This window comes from Martes martes, assembly GCF_963455335.1.
Source record: "Martes martes genome assembly, chromosome: 13".
NCBI lineage: Eukaryota > Metazoa > Chordata > Mammalia > Carnivora > Mustelidae > Martes > Martes martes.
In genome coordinates this window covers 68,534,466-68,547,925 of record NC_137901.1, presented here as the reverse complement: position 1 = coordinate 68,547,925, position 13,460 = coordinate 68,534,466, and the positions used below count along the sequence as shown (strand labels likewise).

The following is a 13,460-nucleotide window of genomic DNA, read 5'->3' as shown; positions in this document are numbered from 1 at the left end:
GGCCTCAAAGATGAGCTTCAAGGAGGAGCTGTGCCACTGAGCTACCTACGCAATCGCCATCACCGCGCCCGCTCCTGGGGATCCGCAGTCCCCACCCCACTTTTGCTTCTCCCACCTATGCGGCGGTAAAAATGCAGCACTGACAGGGCGCCTGCGCAGTTCTCGGGCGGGGCAGCGGCGGCGGCGGCAGCTATTTATAGTAGGTGACGTCACCTTGAAATAGACCGTTAGGGCCGGCCCGCCCTTCCCCCCTCCCACTCCGGCCGCTCCCCGCCGCCAGGCCCGGCTGCTCGCACTGCGCAGGCGTCCTCCATCCTCCCATCCCCCCGCGCGGCCGCCTCTCCTCCCTCCGCGGTGTCGGCTGCGCGAGCCACAGCGTGCGGGGCGAGCCAGCGAGAGGGCGGGAGCGGCGGCAGAGCCTGTAGTCTGCAGCCTTGGGCCGGCCGGCGAGCCAGTGCGCGTGCGCGGCGGCGGCCTCCGCGGCGACCAGGGAGCGGACGCAGGGCGAGTGAGCAGCAGGCGAGCGGTGCGAGCGCGAGGCGTAGTCGAGCCACGAGCGACATGGGGGACCGAGAGCAGCTGCTGCAGCGGGCGCGGCTGGCCGAGCAGGCGGAGCGCTACGACGACATGGCCTCCGCCATGAAGGCGGTGAGCGCGCCGGGAGGCCCGGTTGGCCCCCTGGGGGTCCCGGCGTAGGGAAGGGATGGGCGGCCGGGCGGCATCTCCCTGCCGGCCCGGAGCGACCGCGCGACCTCGCTGGGCGCGGCCGCCCGCCAGCAGCCCGCGCTTCCCGCGCCCGCCCCGCCATTTCCTGCGACCGGGCCCGGGTGGGGTCTCGGGGGAGGAATGCAGCCCCACGAGGATGGGTGGGCGACAGTGGCCCCTTTCAGGTGGGCGGGGGTCGCGGCATCCCAGTTCGGAGCCGTGGGTGGGGGGGAGGGGTGCCTGAGGAAACGCGAGAGAACCACATTCCTCGTTCTAGACCGTTCTGCCCAACGTGGGGGCTCACGTCCCTCTCTCCTTCCTCCATACCCCAACTTGTAATAAAGAATCATCTAGTGAGTGGCACCCTGTCTCTCTTGGTTCTCTTTGCCACACGACCTGAAGTCTCTTTTGATTCCGATCTGTTATGCTTTACTCGCCGGAATCGTTTTCGTTCCATCTTCCCACGCCCGGGTCTGGCTTTGTGTGCGAAGACCCCCCCATCCTGCAGTCTAGACGTGGACGCGAGCTGGAGGGCGGAGGGCGGCGGGTGTGGGGCCCCACTCCCAGGTCCGATGGCGGGAGCAAATGCTTGGACATTAAAATGAAACGTGACTTCTTGGCAAGACAGGGCTGTGTGAGTTTGCGTTCCGGAGATCTTCATAGATTGATTCTGCAGCTTGATTTCCGGTGAAGGACTCGTGCCTAGCCACACCCTAGCACATACCGTGGATTAGACACCACCTGCATATATGAGATTGAGTTCCTGTTATCCTCTTACTGCTCCTCTTACCTTTATTTTACCTTTTCTCTAAATGAACATTACTTCTCTGCGTCAAGGTCACACAGTGGTAGAGCTACAGCTGACGGCCACCAACCTGCTATGTTTAACCAGCGTACATCCTCCGGAGACCTGGGAGGACCTGCCTGGGCCCCACCTTAGACCTAAAGATTCTGCATCTCTGGGGTGGGGACTCAGAAATCTGCACCCTAACCATCCCTCATGGCAATTTTTAGGGGGCTGAAGCCTGACAGTTACTGTCCCGAATTATGGCTCGTTTGTCCTTTTGCTGGCCTTGTGAGATTTCTTATAAATCCACAAATTGAGAGGCTCCCTAAAATTTCAGAATCATGTGAAAAGCTGCTTTTAAGGCTTTTGATATTAATATCAAATGAAATACGTTGCTGAGGTCAGTATTGAGGATTTTCCAGCTAAGAAAGACACTTCAAGAGATATCTTTCCAGTGGTGTCCTTGTTAAATATTGCACTAGGTGTGTTTGGAAACCAGCACTACCACTCATTTGTTGAGTGATCCTGATTTGGTGATCCTGATTTGATGATCCTGATTTGAGCCCTGGCATGCTGTCACGGGTTAGATAGTCTAAACCAGGGACAATCTAGGTCTGGGATCTAAAGCTTTGTAATTCAGGGGGCCCTCTTTAAGGACACAAATGTGAAATGTATTAATTTTGCAAATTTTACAGAACTGTGAATACATTTCCTCTGAAGGTGTTCTGAGCTGAATTTTCTTTGGGATAAGAGCCACTTCTGTTCACACAGCAAGTCACACTTGAGTGAATGTCCTCTCCCCAGTAACGGAGTGGTACTGAGATTGTGCAGGCTGAATGTCTGCAGACATTTTCGTGAGGCCCTCGTTCACCCTGTGAGTGGGGCTTGAAGAAAGATGAGTTGAGGTTAAGAGAAAATGACTAGAAAGGACATTCTGGAGCTCTAGGAAACCTGAGGCAACTTGAAATGGGAAGTAAGGAAGGGATTGAGAGATGTAACCAGAATGAAATTCAGGTTGGGGAGAGAACAAAATTGGCATTCTGGTGTTCATAAGCAGACTTGAATAATGCTATCTTGTAGCTAGAAACTTGTGTTCACACATTTTTTTTTTTTCCCCTGAGGCCAAAAGGTAGCATTTTGCAAACTAATGAACCCTCCTGTGTATTGAGAATCTGTAATATTTCTCTGAAATGATTGATGGGTTGGATAAGCCATCCAGCATTGAAAAATCAATCCAAGCTCCAATTATGTCATCTGAGAATTGTGATAAAATGACTCCTTCATTGTAATTCCTTTTAAAAAGTCAAGTTTTTTTGTCATCTAAATTAATGGAGTATATTCATTGGAAAGGACGTGGCAGGGTTCAGTGGAAGACAGTTTATGTTTTACTTAGTTGATATTTGTACATTAAATTCTTTTTTTTTTTTAAGATTTTATTTATTTGACAGAGATCGCAAGTGGCAGAGAGGCAGGGGGTGGGGTGGGGGGTGGGAAGCAGGCCCCCTGCTGAGCAGAGAGCCCGATGTACCCTGAGATGATGTACCCTGAGATCATGACCTGAGCCAAAGGCAGCGGCTTAATCCACTGAGCCACCCAGGCACCCCTGTACATTAAATTCTTAATGTTACTGGGAAGACTCCCAGTAACAAATGGGAATTTGTACAAATGGGAATCCCAATAACAAATGGGATTTTGTTAATATTGTAGGCTTAACGTAGAGCTTTGAAAAGAGGGGATTCTGGTAACCTGGGTTATCTGGTAATCTGGGTTTATGTGGGTTTTCTTCAGGGTGGTGGAAGGGCAGGTAAGTAGACTGCTCTAGGGTAGACTTAGCGGACCTGAGTGAGGAGATGTTCCGATGCCACCATGCTGTAACCTTGGACCTAACATCTCTGGGCTTCGAATTCTTTGAAGTGTAAAACTGGAAGTGCAGGTGTTGCTATCAAGTCATTTTTCAGTCTTTATTCTTCTAACTTGTTTTCTATTTTATTTATAATTCAAATGGTCACCTAATAATGCCTGCCTGTAATCATTGATGTTCCTTATGCTACCAGCGTCACCTGGAGGATGGTGTTGGTAAGCTTTAAGAAAAACCATGCATTTTGGAAACAATAGTGTTGCCTCAACTCATTTGAGAACTGCAGTTCCCTGCCTCACCCCATAATTTGACGAGGCAAGAAATGCTTCTGAAGTGAACTAAAGGAGTGTCTTCACGATCTCCTCATCTCATACCTAGCAACTTGAGAAGGTGAAACAGTGGGAAAAGAGGCATTGCGAAAGATTATAAGAACTCAGTTCCTTTCCCGGCTGGTCTTGGAATGACCTTACCCAAATTGTAACCTCTGAAAAATGGGTATCATACCATCTTATGAGAAAGTGAAATAAACCAAAATAAACCTATAAAGGGGGATAAAAATGTGCATTAGATTTAGTGATTTAAGGAAAGAGGCAAATAACCAGATTTCTGGTGAATACTCAAGGGTGGACATCATTCATTCATGTCTCTTAATTGCCTTAAGTCATCTATTTTATATTAAAACATTGTAAATGTGAATTTATTAAACATCAAAAATTATTTGGGATAGCACGGTGTGTTTTAACATTGATAACAGTTGATTACAAAATTGACAAAGGACAGAGAAATATATCTGAAGGACTTGAAGAATAGCTGTAGAAATGTTGAGTGCAAGAAATAAAGCTTCAACTTAAAGAACAGTTTGAGGGGAAGAGGCACTTGGCCCAACCAGTGGCAAAAGGCTCTTATTCCAACAGCTGTGAGATTATGGGAAGTGGGGAAATGAGCAGGTGGTATATAAAAGGAGAGCTCGACTGAGTTGCTTACGGTAAGACATAACCCGTGTTGCAGATATTAAAACTAAGTCTGATTTTGAGGTGTACCAAAATTGTGGTTAGTGTGAAATCTTAAAGCCACATCAGTGCTGTAGTTTGAATGTATAAACTAGAGAGCACGATTTCCCACTGAGTGGTAATTTGTATGCTTTGCCATACATTGGCTGAGGAAGGAAAGAGGTTCTGGGTTCTTGGAGTAGCTTGAATTAGAAGGATTTCAGATGGGGGCGCCTGGGTGGCTCAGTGGGTTAAAGCCTCTGCTTTTGACTCAGGTCATGATCCCGGGGTCCTGGGATCAAGCCCCATAACGGGCTCTCTGCTCAGCAGGGAGCTTGCTTCCTCCTCTCTCTCTGCCTGTCTCTCTGCCTACTTGTGATCTCTCTCTGTCAAATAAATAAATAAAATCTTTAAAAAAAAAAAAAGGATTTCAGATGGTGAATAGTTCACAGAGCTTTGAAATTTCATATTAGTGGTAGAATGCAGTGTCACACTTCCAGAAATAGTTTGGAAGGAGATAAACCGCAAATACGTTTTCTGTGTTACAATTCATCAAGTTTATGGAACTTAAATTTTACTTATTAGGTATCCAGTAAATGGTAGCTGTTACTCCCATGTGTACATTCTCATTTAATTTTCACAACAACTTTGGATGAACTGACTATGGATGGTTAACTTCATTTTACAAATGAGGTTTAAAGAGGTTAAATTTTTTTTAAGATTTTATTTATTTATTTGACAGAGAGACAGTGAGAGAGGGAACACGAGCCAGGGGAATGGGAGAGGGAGAAGCAGGCTTCCCGCTGAGCAGGGAGCCCAATGCAGGGCTCAAGCCCAGGGCCCTGGGATCATGACCTGAGCCAAAGGCGGACACCCAACCACTAAGCCACCCAGGTTCCCCCAAGAGGTTGATTTTTTTGAGATCAAGTTGTAAAGCCAAAATTTGAACTCTTAAATTTAGAACTTTAGCCACTGTATAATAATGGCCCATGAGGCTAAGGGATTTTATATATATATGTATACACAAACACACACATATATAAAATTATATATAATTATATACATAAAATTATAAATTTTATATATATATATTAAGATTTTATTTATTTATTAGAGAGTGCGTGAGAGAGCATGAGTGGGAGGAGGGGTGGGGAGAGGGAGAAGTAGGTTCCCTGTAGGGCTCGATCCCAGGACCCTGGGATCATGAAAGGGATAATATTTCTAGTATACATTCTGGTATATTAGTCATTATTGGTGACTAACTTGCAGGCCCTTTACACAAGTGGGTTTAGTGTAGAAGTAATTTCACGTATCAGATGTAAGTCATTTTTGCCAAGTTTGATTAAAAACAGAATCTACCACGTATGGTTCTTAGCTATAGCAGGGGAGTGTAAAAGGCAGACTCACACATTTGGATTTTGCTTGTTCTGAAGACCAGGAGTTTTTTTTTAGCTTAAGAAGCAAAGTTTTAATTGAATTTGAATTCCTGTTATGAATTAGGAAGTGCAGAACTATGTTAAATTATACTCCTATTGTAGGAAATTGTTTCATGTCCTTGGCACCAGTTGTTTCTCCACATTATTTTTTTAAACATATTTTATAAGCTGATAGGCCTTAACATTTCATTGTCTGGGTTATTGGTAAAATTCCTCCTAGTGTTCAGGTTGAGGCTGCCTGTCCACTGCCCCACCATTTGGGTGCTCTTCCCACTCCTTGCAGTGGCTTTCCCCATTGTGGGTGGTGGCCATTGCCTGTGATCGGAACCTGGCATAGCTTCTGAGGCTTTCAGTGCTGGTGCCTCCAGGGACAGTAGCATGCAGTAATGCCATTCAGATGGGTTGGATTTAATCCTTGCCAGTCCTACAGAAGTGCTCAGTTATGTTAAGAGTAAGAAAAGGCAGTCTCTCCATGATACAAAGGTGGCTCTTTTGACTGTTAGGCTTTGAGTGGATATTAACTACCTGAACTTTTCTGCTCTAAGCTTGAAGTTTAGCTTCCCTTTGGCTTTCTAGAACTGCAGCCTTGTCCTTCTGAGGACAGGGGGTCATCTATCCAGGCCTGGACAAGTGGTGACAGATGGATACTTTGCCAGCTTGGGACCAGGCAAAATCTTCACTCAGAGGGTAGTAAATTGGGGAGAAATCGCCAAAAAAGCTTTCATTCCCTGACTCACCTTCCCCCCCCCCTTTAATACATACAGGACTCTGCCAACGAATCTTTTTTTTTTTTTTTAAGATTTTATTTATTTATTTGACAGAGAGATCACAAGTAGGCAGAGAGGCAGGCAGAGAGGGGGAAGCAGGCTCCCTGCTGAGCAGAGAGCCTGATGTGGGGCTCGATCCCAGGACCCTGACATCATGACCTGAGCCGAAGGCAGAGGCCTTAACCCACTGAGCCACCCAGGCGCCCCTTTGCCAAAGAATCTTAAAGATTTTATGATGTGGTCATGTTTACCTCATTGTTCATGAGAATTGTTTTCTCCTGTTGCCAACTCTTATATCAAATGCAAGCTTGTTAGTAGCTAGTGGGTGTCGGTAACTATAAAAGATGGGATGGTAGTGGGTGTGTGTAGCCCTGAAGGATAGAAGTGTCCTTTAGGAGAAGTAACGTTTACCTTGACTTTGGCAATGTGGCCTGGCAGTCCATCGTGGGGGGGCATTTTTTGTTTGCTCAGTGTTACTTTTGAGGTTGGATGTTTCCCAGATTAAGAACTTTAAGTTTTCTCAAATCGTCCCTGGGCTATTTTTGGCATTGGATCTATTTTTACCCATAAACACATAGTTTATTGCTTGGCGAGTTAGTGGGAAGAGGCCCTTAGGGATTTTTGAGTAAACAAATGCTGTCATAGGAAGATAAATGAGTTAGTGGCCTCTCAGGTTACTTGTAACTTTTAGTACTGCTGTGTAGTCCTAGAGCAGAGGAAATGGGGGTGAAGTGATCCCCCCCTACCCCCTGTGGGAGTTGGTGCAGCCAAAGGTGGTGGTATGATAAGGACCTCAGTCAAGACACGAGTTGAATGGATGGCCTGGAGCCCAGTCCTTAAGGGAGGTGGAGAGATGGGCCTTTATAAATGGGAATGGTCTACCAACTCCAGGTTTTCAGAAAGAGTGCAGATTGGATTAGGTAGGGAGGGGGAGGGTGGTTAGTGAACAGGAAGGCGGAGAGGCTGTGAACAGAGGTGCGGAGTCGGTCAGAGGTGGTGCTGCCCCATCAAGATGTCGTGTCTAGAATGGCTGCCCTGAGGGTAGCCGATGTGTGGCAGAAATGAGGCTGTTGAAACTGGCTGGAGTAGAGACCAGGTTGAGAACCACTGTGCAGGTCTCTGTATCCCGGAAATTCTGTGTCTAGTCTTTGCTTCATGTTCCCAGTTAGAAACCATTTATAAACTTCTAATGGTAAAGCTACAGTAAATCGTCTCCCTAGACTATGCATGCGGAGGACCATCTCGCTGCTTAGTATGCGCCAGGTTGGGACTAGTAGTTAGGTTTTCCTTTTTCTTGTACTACATTGCCTCCCAATGTCTACTTCTTTTGATGTGTGACCAGACTTTCCTGCCTCCAGTAGTTTGGAATTTGAAATATTGGGAACTGGTGCTAACAAATCAAGACTGGCTGTAAGTCTTGTTTGTTTTAGTAGCCCGTCTGATTTCACTTCAGTCTATACTTTTCCAATATGGGGAAAGCTCCGTTTCCTTTAGTTATCCAATCAAGTAATAAAATGATCTTCCTTCCATAAGTTTCCTTTTCTTAACTGATTTGTAACCCAGGAGTCTTAAAAATACTATATTTAAATGTATCCAGTTATTTCCTAGTTAGGCCCTGGCTGGGGTTCTAAGAACAATGCTTGCTTAGCTGTTAGTCACACTCAGCTGATGCTGATAGTGATTCATTCAGACTGGCAGGAAACCAGATAGTTACATAAACACTAATACTCCTAGTAAATGATTTTTCTTGGGAAGGTGTCATTATAAATATTGCCCAGCAGACTTTTTGGGCAGGTTATTCCTGATGGAGAAGGGCTGCATGAATTCCTGAAACCTACAGATACAACCAAATTTCATTTACACCAATATCAACCTCCTGCCTTTCCACACCTTTTGTTATTGCTCAGGAAAAACAGAATCCTAGAATATTAGAGCTGAAGAGGCCCTTGGAAATAATTTAGACCAGTGCCCCGTGTTTTGCTTTTGATCCCCACACAAGGTCACATAGCTAGCTCAGGCTAGACTCCATATTTCTTACGGGGTTTTTTTTGTGTTATTTGTTTGTTTTTTAGTTATGATAATGTCTATTGTACAAACACCCTAGGTGATAAGGGTGTTCTGTATTCACATATGCACGCAATTTTAAAGATACACTCCGGGGAGTTACTTTGGTGTGTCTTTGTGAGTCTAGCAAGCAGCTTTATTAGCCACAGGGTGAAATCTTACTGACTCCTTATGGATATCGTTTGCATTTTAATGTCAAGTGATTTACTGCAGGATCTAAGGAGCTCTGTGATTCTGTGCTTGCCTCATGTTTTACTGAATATTGTCCTGGAAAAGTGAGTCATTTGAGAGGATTTAACAATCTGAGATTTGCCAGAGCATTCAAGATGGAATTTTGATTTATAAGGGTTGCTTCCTTAAAAGACCAAATTCACAAATATCTATAAAGTCTCTTTATATTTCCAATAAACAAATACGAGTATGTGTTTGAAGGAACTCACTGGAGGAGGAAACAAGTCGGGTTAAAGGTCTTCACCTGGATTTGAAGGGAGCATGGATTTGGGGTTAGTAGAGAGATTGCCTGGGACTGGGGCAAATCATGGAGAAAAGTGTGGAGACTGCTCAATCTCTTTGTGAGGAGAATGAGGAATCTGGTTTGCAGGCAGCTCTCCTACGGGATGGGCAGAAGCAGCCAGTAGCCAAAGATCACACTGAAGAAAAAGTGGGATTGGGTTGATTGAGTAGGCAGAGGTGGAGAGACAGTCCTAGGCTAGGGATTTGTAGCAAAGGAGTAGGGGTGTTGGGACAGAGAAATGGGGGAATTGTTGGTATTTTTATTGGGGAGGAGATTGCTAGTAGACAATGAAGAACTTAGCACAAGTTTTCTAATTTTACACATAATGATTGTATTTGTTGCTTATGTTCTTGAGTTAATTTTTTTGATCTTTTTTAGAGTTTCTGATTCTCCACTGCTTAGTCTTTTCAATCCATGTAAAAGCATGTCTGTTTAAATATGCTTTTAATAACTTTCTCCCTCGAACCTGGCCTTTACCCCTTTCCCCTCAGTTGTAGGAGTTTCTGTCCTTACAGTTTAAGTAATATTTTTCTCTGTTGAGTGTTTTATGGTTTCCTAAATGTTTTTCTTTTTTTTCCCCCAAAATTAAAGGCTTTTACCAGTCAGTCATACAATTAAGGAGTCCCCCTACTTTATAAAGATAGAGGCCAATTTAGAAAATTTAGTGGCTTTGCTGGGACCCAGATTCCAGGTTTTTCTGATTCCAAGTCTGGGTTAGTCCCCTTGGGCTGCCAAACAAAGTACCACAAGTTGGGTAGCTTAAAACAGCAAATTATATTATTGCATTGGGGAGGGTTAGAGGTCCAAGATCAAGGTGTCAGCAGGGCTGTGCTCCTTCTGAAGGCTCTAGGGAAAAATCCTTCTTTGCCTGTGCCTTAGCTTCTGGTGGCTCTTGGTAATCCTTGGTGTTCCTTGTCTGGTAGACCCATCACTCCAGTCTCAGCCTCCATCATCACATGGCATTCTCCCTGTGTTTGTGTGTCTCCAAATCTCCCACTCCTTATAAGGGCACCAGTCACTGGATTTAGGATCCACCCTAATACAGGATGACTTCATCTTGACTTGATTACATCTGTAGAGGTCCTGTTTCCCAATAAGGTCACATTCACAGGTCCTGAGGTTAGGACTTCATTGTAACTTTGGGTGACACAATTGAATAACAGCAAAGTCCAGCACTCTTTTTACTAACTACATAGCTGGCTCACTTGTAGTTGGCATCATGAACTACCCAAAGTTACAGATTAGGAAATTTAATATTGCTCCTTAAAGTAATTGGTGCTTCCATCTTTGATGCCCAGTCAGGTAGGTCAAAGTAGAGCTTACTGCTGAGTAAGAGGTAAACGTTGAGAACTGGAGAGTTCCAACGTGCCCCCAGCCTCTGCTTTTAGGAGAGGCTGGTAGCACGTTCCTGTCACTAATGTATCCATTTGGATTGGGGGAGGTCTCAGTGTACCGCTGGGATTCTCTTGTGTAATCAACTCAGGGCAAACTGGCCACTTGAACTGTGTTTGATCTCATCTGTGCATCTCTTATCTATTAATATATATTTGAGGAAGGTGTGATTGGTTCTTTCTAGAATATAAAGTTGGAAGTAGAATCTGGAATGTACTTCCAATGTCTAATCTTTGAACATTTGTTGACAATACCTTTTGCAGAATAGCTGAACCTCAGGGCTTTTTCATCCACTACTACGTACCAATCTTTAGATGATAATATTTATCCCCGTACCTCTACCAAGATGAAGGCAACATCTTAAAAGGCCCGAATTAAGAATTTCTGAAATCCCTTATCACTGAATATTTTGTTTCAAGTATTTATTTCTTCTTTTTAGACTACAGTCTTCCTTCAGACAGGATCCATGTCTATTTTTTCTCCAGCTTGTCCATGCTGGCTTGAGAAGGGTTGTTGATTAGGTTCAAAGGCAGATTTCTTTCTAAGAGTTTTGGTTTTGGATCTCAGTATTTATCTTTTGGGGATTTTGCAGGTGACAGAGCTCAATGAACCTCTTTCCAATGAAGATCGAAATCTCCTCTCTGTGGCCTACAAGAACGTGGTTGGTGCCAGGCGATCTTCCTGGAGGGTCATCAGCAGCATTGAGCAGAAAACCATGGCTGATGGAAATGAAAAGAAATTGGAGAAAGTTAAAGCGTACCGGGAGAAGATTGAGAAGGAGCTGGAAACGGTGTGCAATGATGTCCTGGCTCTTCTTGACAAGTTCCTCATCAAGAACTGCAATGATTTCCAGTATGAGAGCAAGGTATTTTACCTGAAAATGAAAGGTGATTACTACCGCTACTTGGCAGAGGTAGCTTCTGGGGAGAAGAAAAACAGTGTGGTCGAAGCTTCTGAGGCTGCCTACAAGGAAGCATTTGAAATCAGCAAAGAGCACATGCAGCCAACGCACCCCATCCGGCTGGGTCTGGCCCTCAACTTCTCCGTGTTCTACTATGAGATCCAGAATGCACCCGAGCAGGCCTGCCTCTTAGCCAAACAAGCCTTCGATGATGCCATAGCTGAGCTGGACACACTAAACGAGGATTCCTATAAGGACTCCACGCTTATCATGCAGTTGCTGCGAGACAACCTCACCCTCTGGACGAGCGACCAGCAGGATGAAGAAGCAGGAGAAGGCAACTGAAGAGTCTTTGGGGCCCTGGGCCTTCCCCTCACCCACCACCCCCCATCATCACTTGATTCTTCCTTGCCACAATCACTAAATATCTAGTGCTAAACCTATCTGTATTGGCAGCACAGCTACTCAGATCTGCTCTCCTGCCCCTTGGGAAGCAGTTTCAGATAAATCTTCTTGGGCATTGCTGGATTGATGGTTGCTTTAAGCCCATAGGGGCTCCCTTCGAATTGTGCAGACAGGGGCGTTCTGAATGAGGCATTCTATTATGCCTGTTGATCTATGTGAAATACAAGCAAAAGCAATGGGGAAGTTTAGAAAGAAGAATTAGCCAACACAGGCTACGATTGATATTTAAATGATCCATTTAAAACAAGCCGATAGTGTTTTGTTAAGCAGTATACATCTTGTGCATGCAAAAAATGAATTCACCCCCCCACCTCTTTCTTCAGCTAATGGAAAACTGTTAAGGGAAGCTGATTACAAAGAGACCACTCCTCCTTTCCATCAGCTTTATAATAAACTGTTTAACGTGAAGTTTCAGTAGCGCCTTGTTTTGCCTCTTTAAATTATGTGCACAAACCTTCTTTTTCAATGCAATGCATCTAAAGTTTTGATACCTGTAACTTTTTTTTTTTTTTTTTGGTTGCGATTGTTTAAGAATCATGGATTTATTTTTTGTAACTCTTTGGCTATTGTCCTTGTGTATCCTGACAGCACCACGTGTGTCAGCCCACATCAATCAAGATGGGTGATATGAAATGCCAGACTTCTAAATTAAATGTTTTGGAATTCAGTGGGTAAATAAATGCTGCTTTGGGGATATTATGTCTATGTGTGTGGTTTTCATCCCCCCCCCCAAAAGGAGCTCTCTAACAGATTACCATCCCTCCCCCACCCCCCCAAAGGAGCTCTCTAACAGATTACCATTTTGAATCCTGGCTTTAGTCTCTCAAACACAAGCATTTTTGGCATAGTAATTTTCTTGCTCTCGGATTCCATTACACATTTTGCAGTATACACATTAGACTCGTGAATTTTCATTTGTTTTCTGTGACCCTAGTCCACAAAGCCTCTCTGATCCACTCTTCCTGATAACTGGTGCTGGTATGGGAGCTGAGCAGATGAAAGTGCTCCAGTCTTCCTCAGTATATAGCGCCTGACCAGTGAAAGGTCAAGCCTGTTTAACTTGGGAGGGTGTAGCTTGACCCACCCCGCTGGAATGTTGGTTGATACTTAACACTCCAGGTAGATAACTGAGCTTATACACGTCCTTGTTTTCTTCATATCCTTTATGTATTAGATACAATAAAACAGATCCCTGACATAATCTTTAGTGATTATTACTAAGAAAGCTTTGAGTATTCTTTAAAACAAAAGCCTCCATCTACGTTTAAAAAAGGGAAAGGCCCGACACCTTAAGCTTTCTCCTGTCTGCCTTCACCCCAAGGCTTCTCTTGAGGCTTAGCGTTCCCATCTAGACTTCATTCTGTGGTGATAGGGACTAGAGCCCCTCACAGTTTTTATCACCTGCAGCTTGGTGCCCAGGAACCAAACGTGCTTGTTAAGTGAATTGGTTTAATTACATGAAGGTCTTAAAATCCCTTACTTAATCTTAACTAAAGCTTGGCACTAGACTGCTGGGAATGACAATGGTCTCTGTTCTTGAACTTAACAACGTTGTGGAGCACAGACCTTTTAAGCTCTGAAG

The 13,460-nt window shown here is 44.6% G+C and overlaps 1 protein-coding gene across 1 annotated transcript; it reads left to right on the top strand.

Annotated features, from left to right (window-relative positions):
- The first annotated feature begins 351 nt into the window (after positions 1-351).
- On the top strand, positions 352-12,574 carry YWHAH (tyrosine 3-monooxygenase/tryptophan 5-monooxygenase activation protein eta). Its single transcript, XM_080822276.1, has 2 exons — positions 352-648; positions 11,105-12,574. Exons 1-2 carry the CDS (start codon positions 562-564, stop codon positions 11,756-11,758), a joined length of 741 nt encoding a protein of 246 aa, XP_080678402.1. The 5' UTR covers positions 352-561; the 3' UTR covers positions 11,759-12,574.
- The last annotated feature ends 886 nt before the right edge of the window (positions 12,575-13,460 follow it).

Coding starts and splice junctions, on each gene's coding strand:
- YWHAH (XM_080822276.1), top strand. CDS start 562: ATGGGGGACCGAGAGCAGCTGCTGCAGCGGGCGCGGCTGGCCGAGCAG. Junction 649..11,104: donor TGGCCTCCGCCATGAAGGCG/GTGAGCGCGCCG, acceptor GGGATTTTGCAG/GTGACAGAGCTCAATGAACC.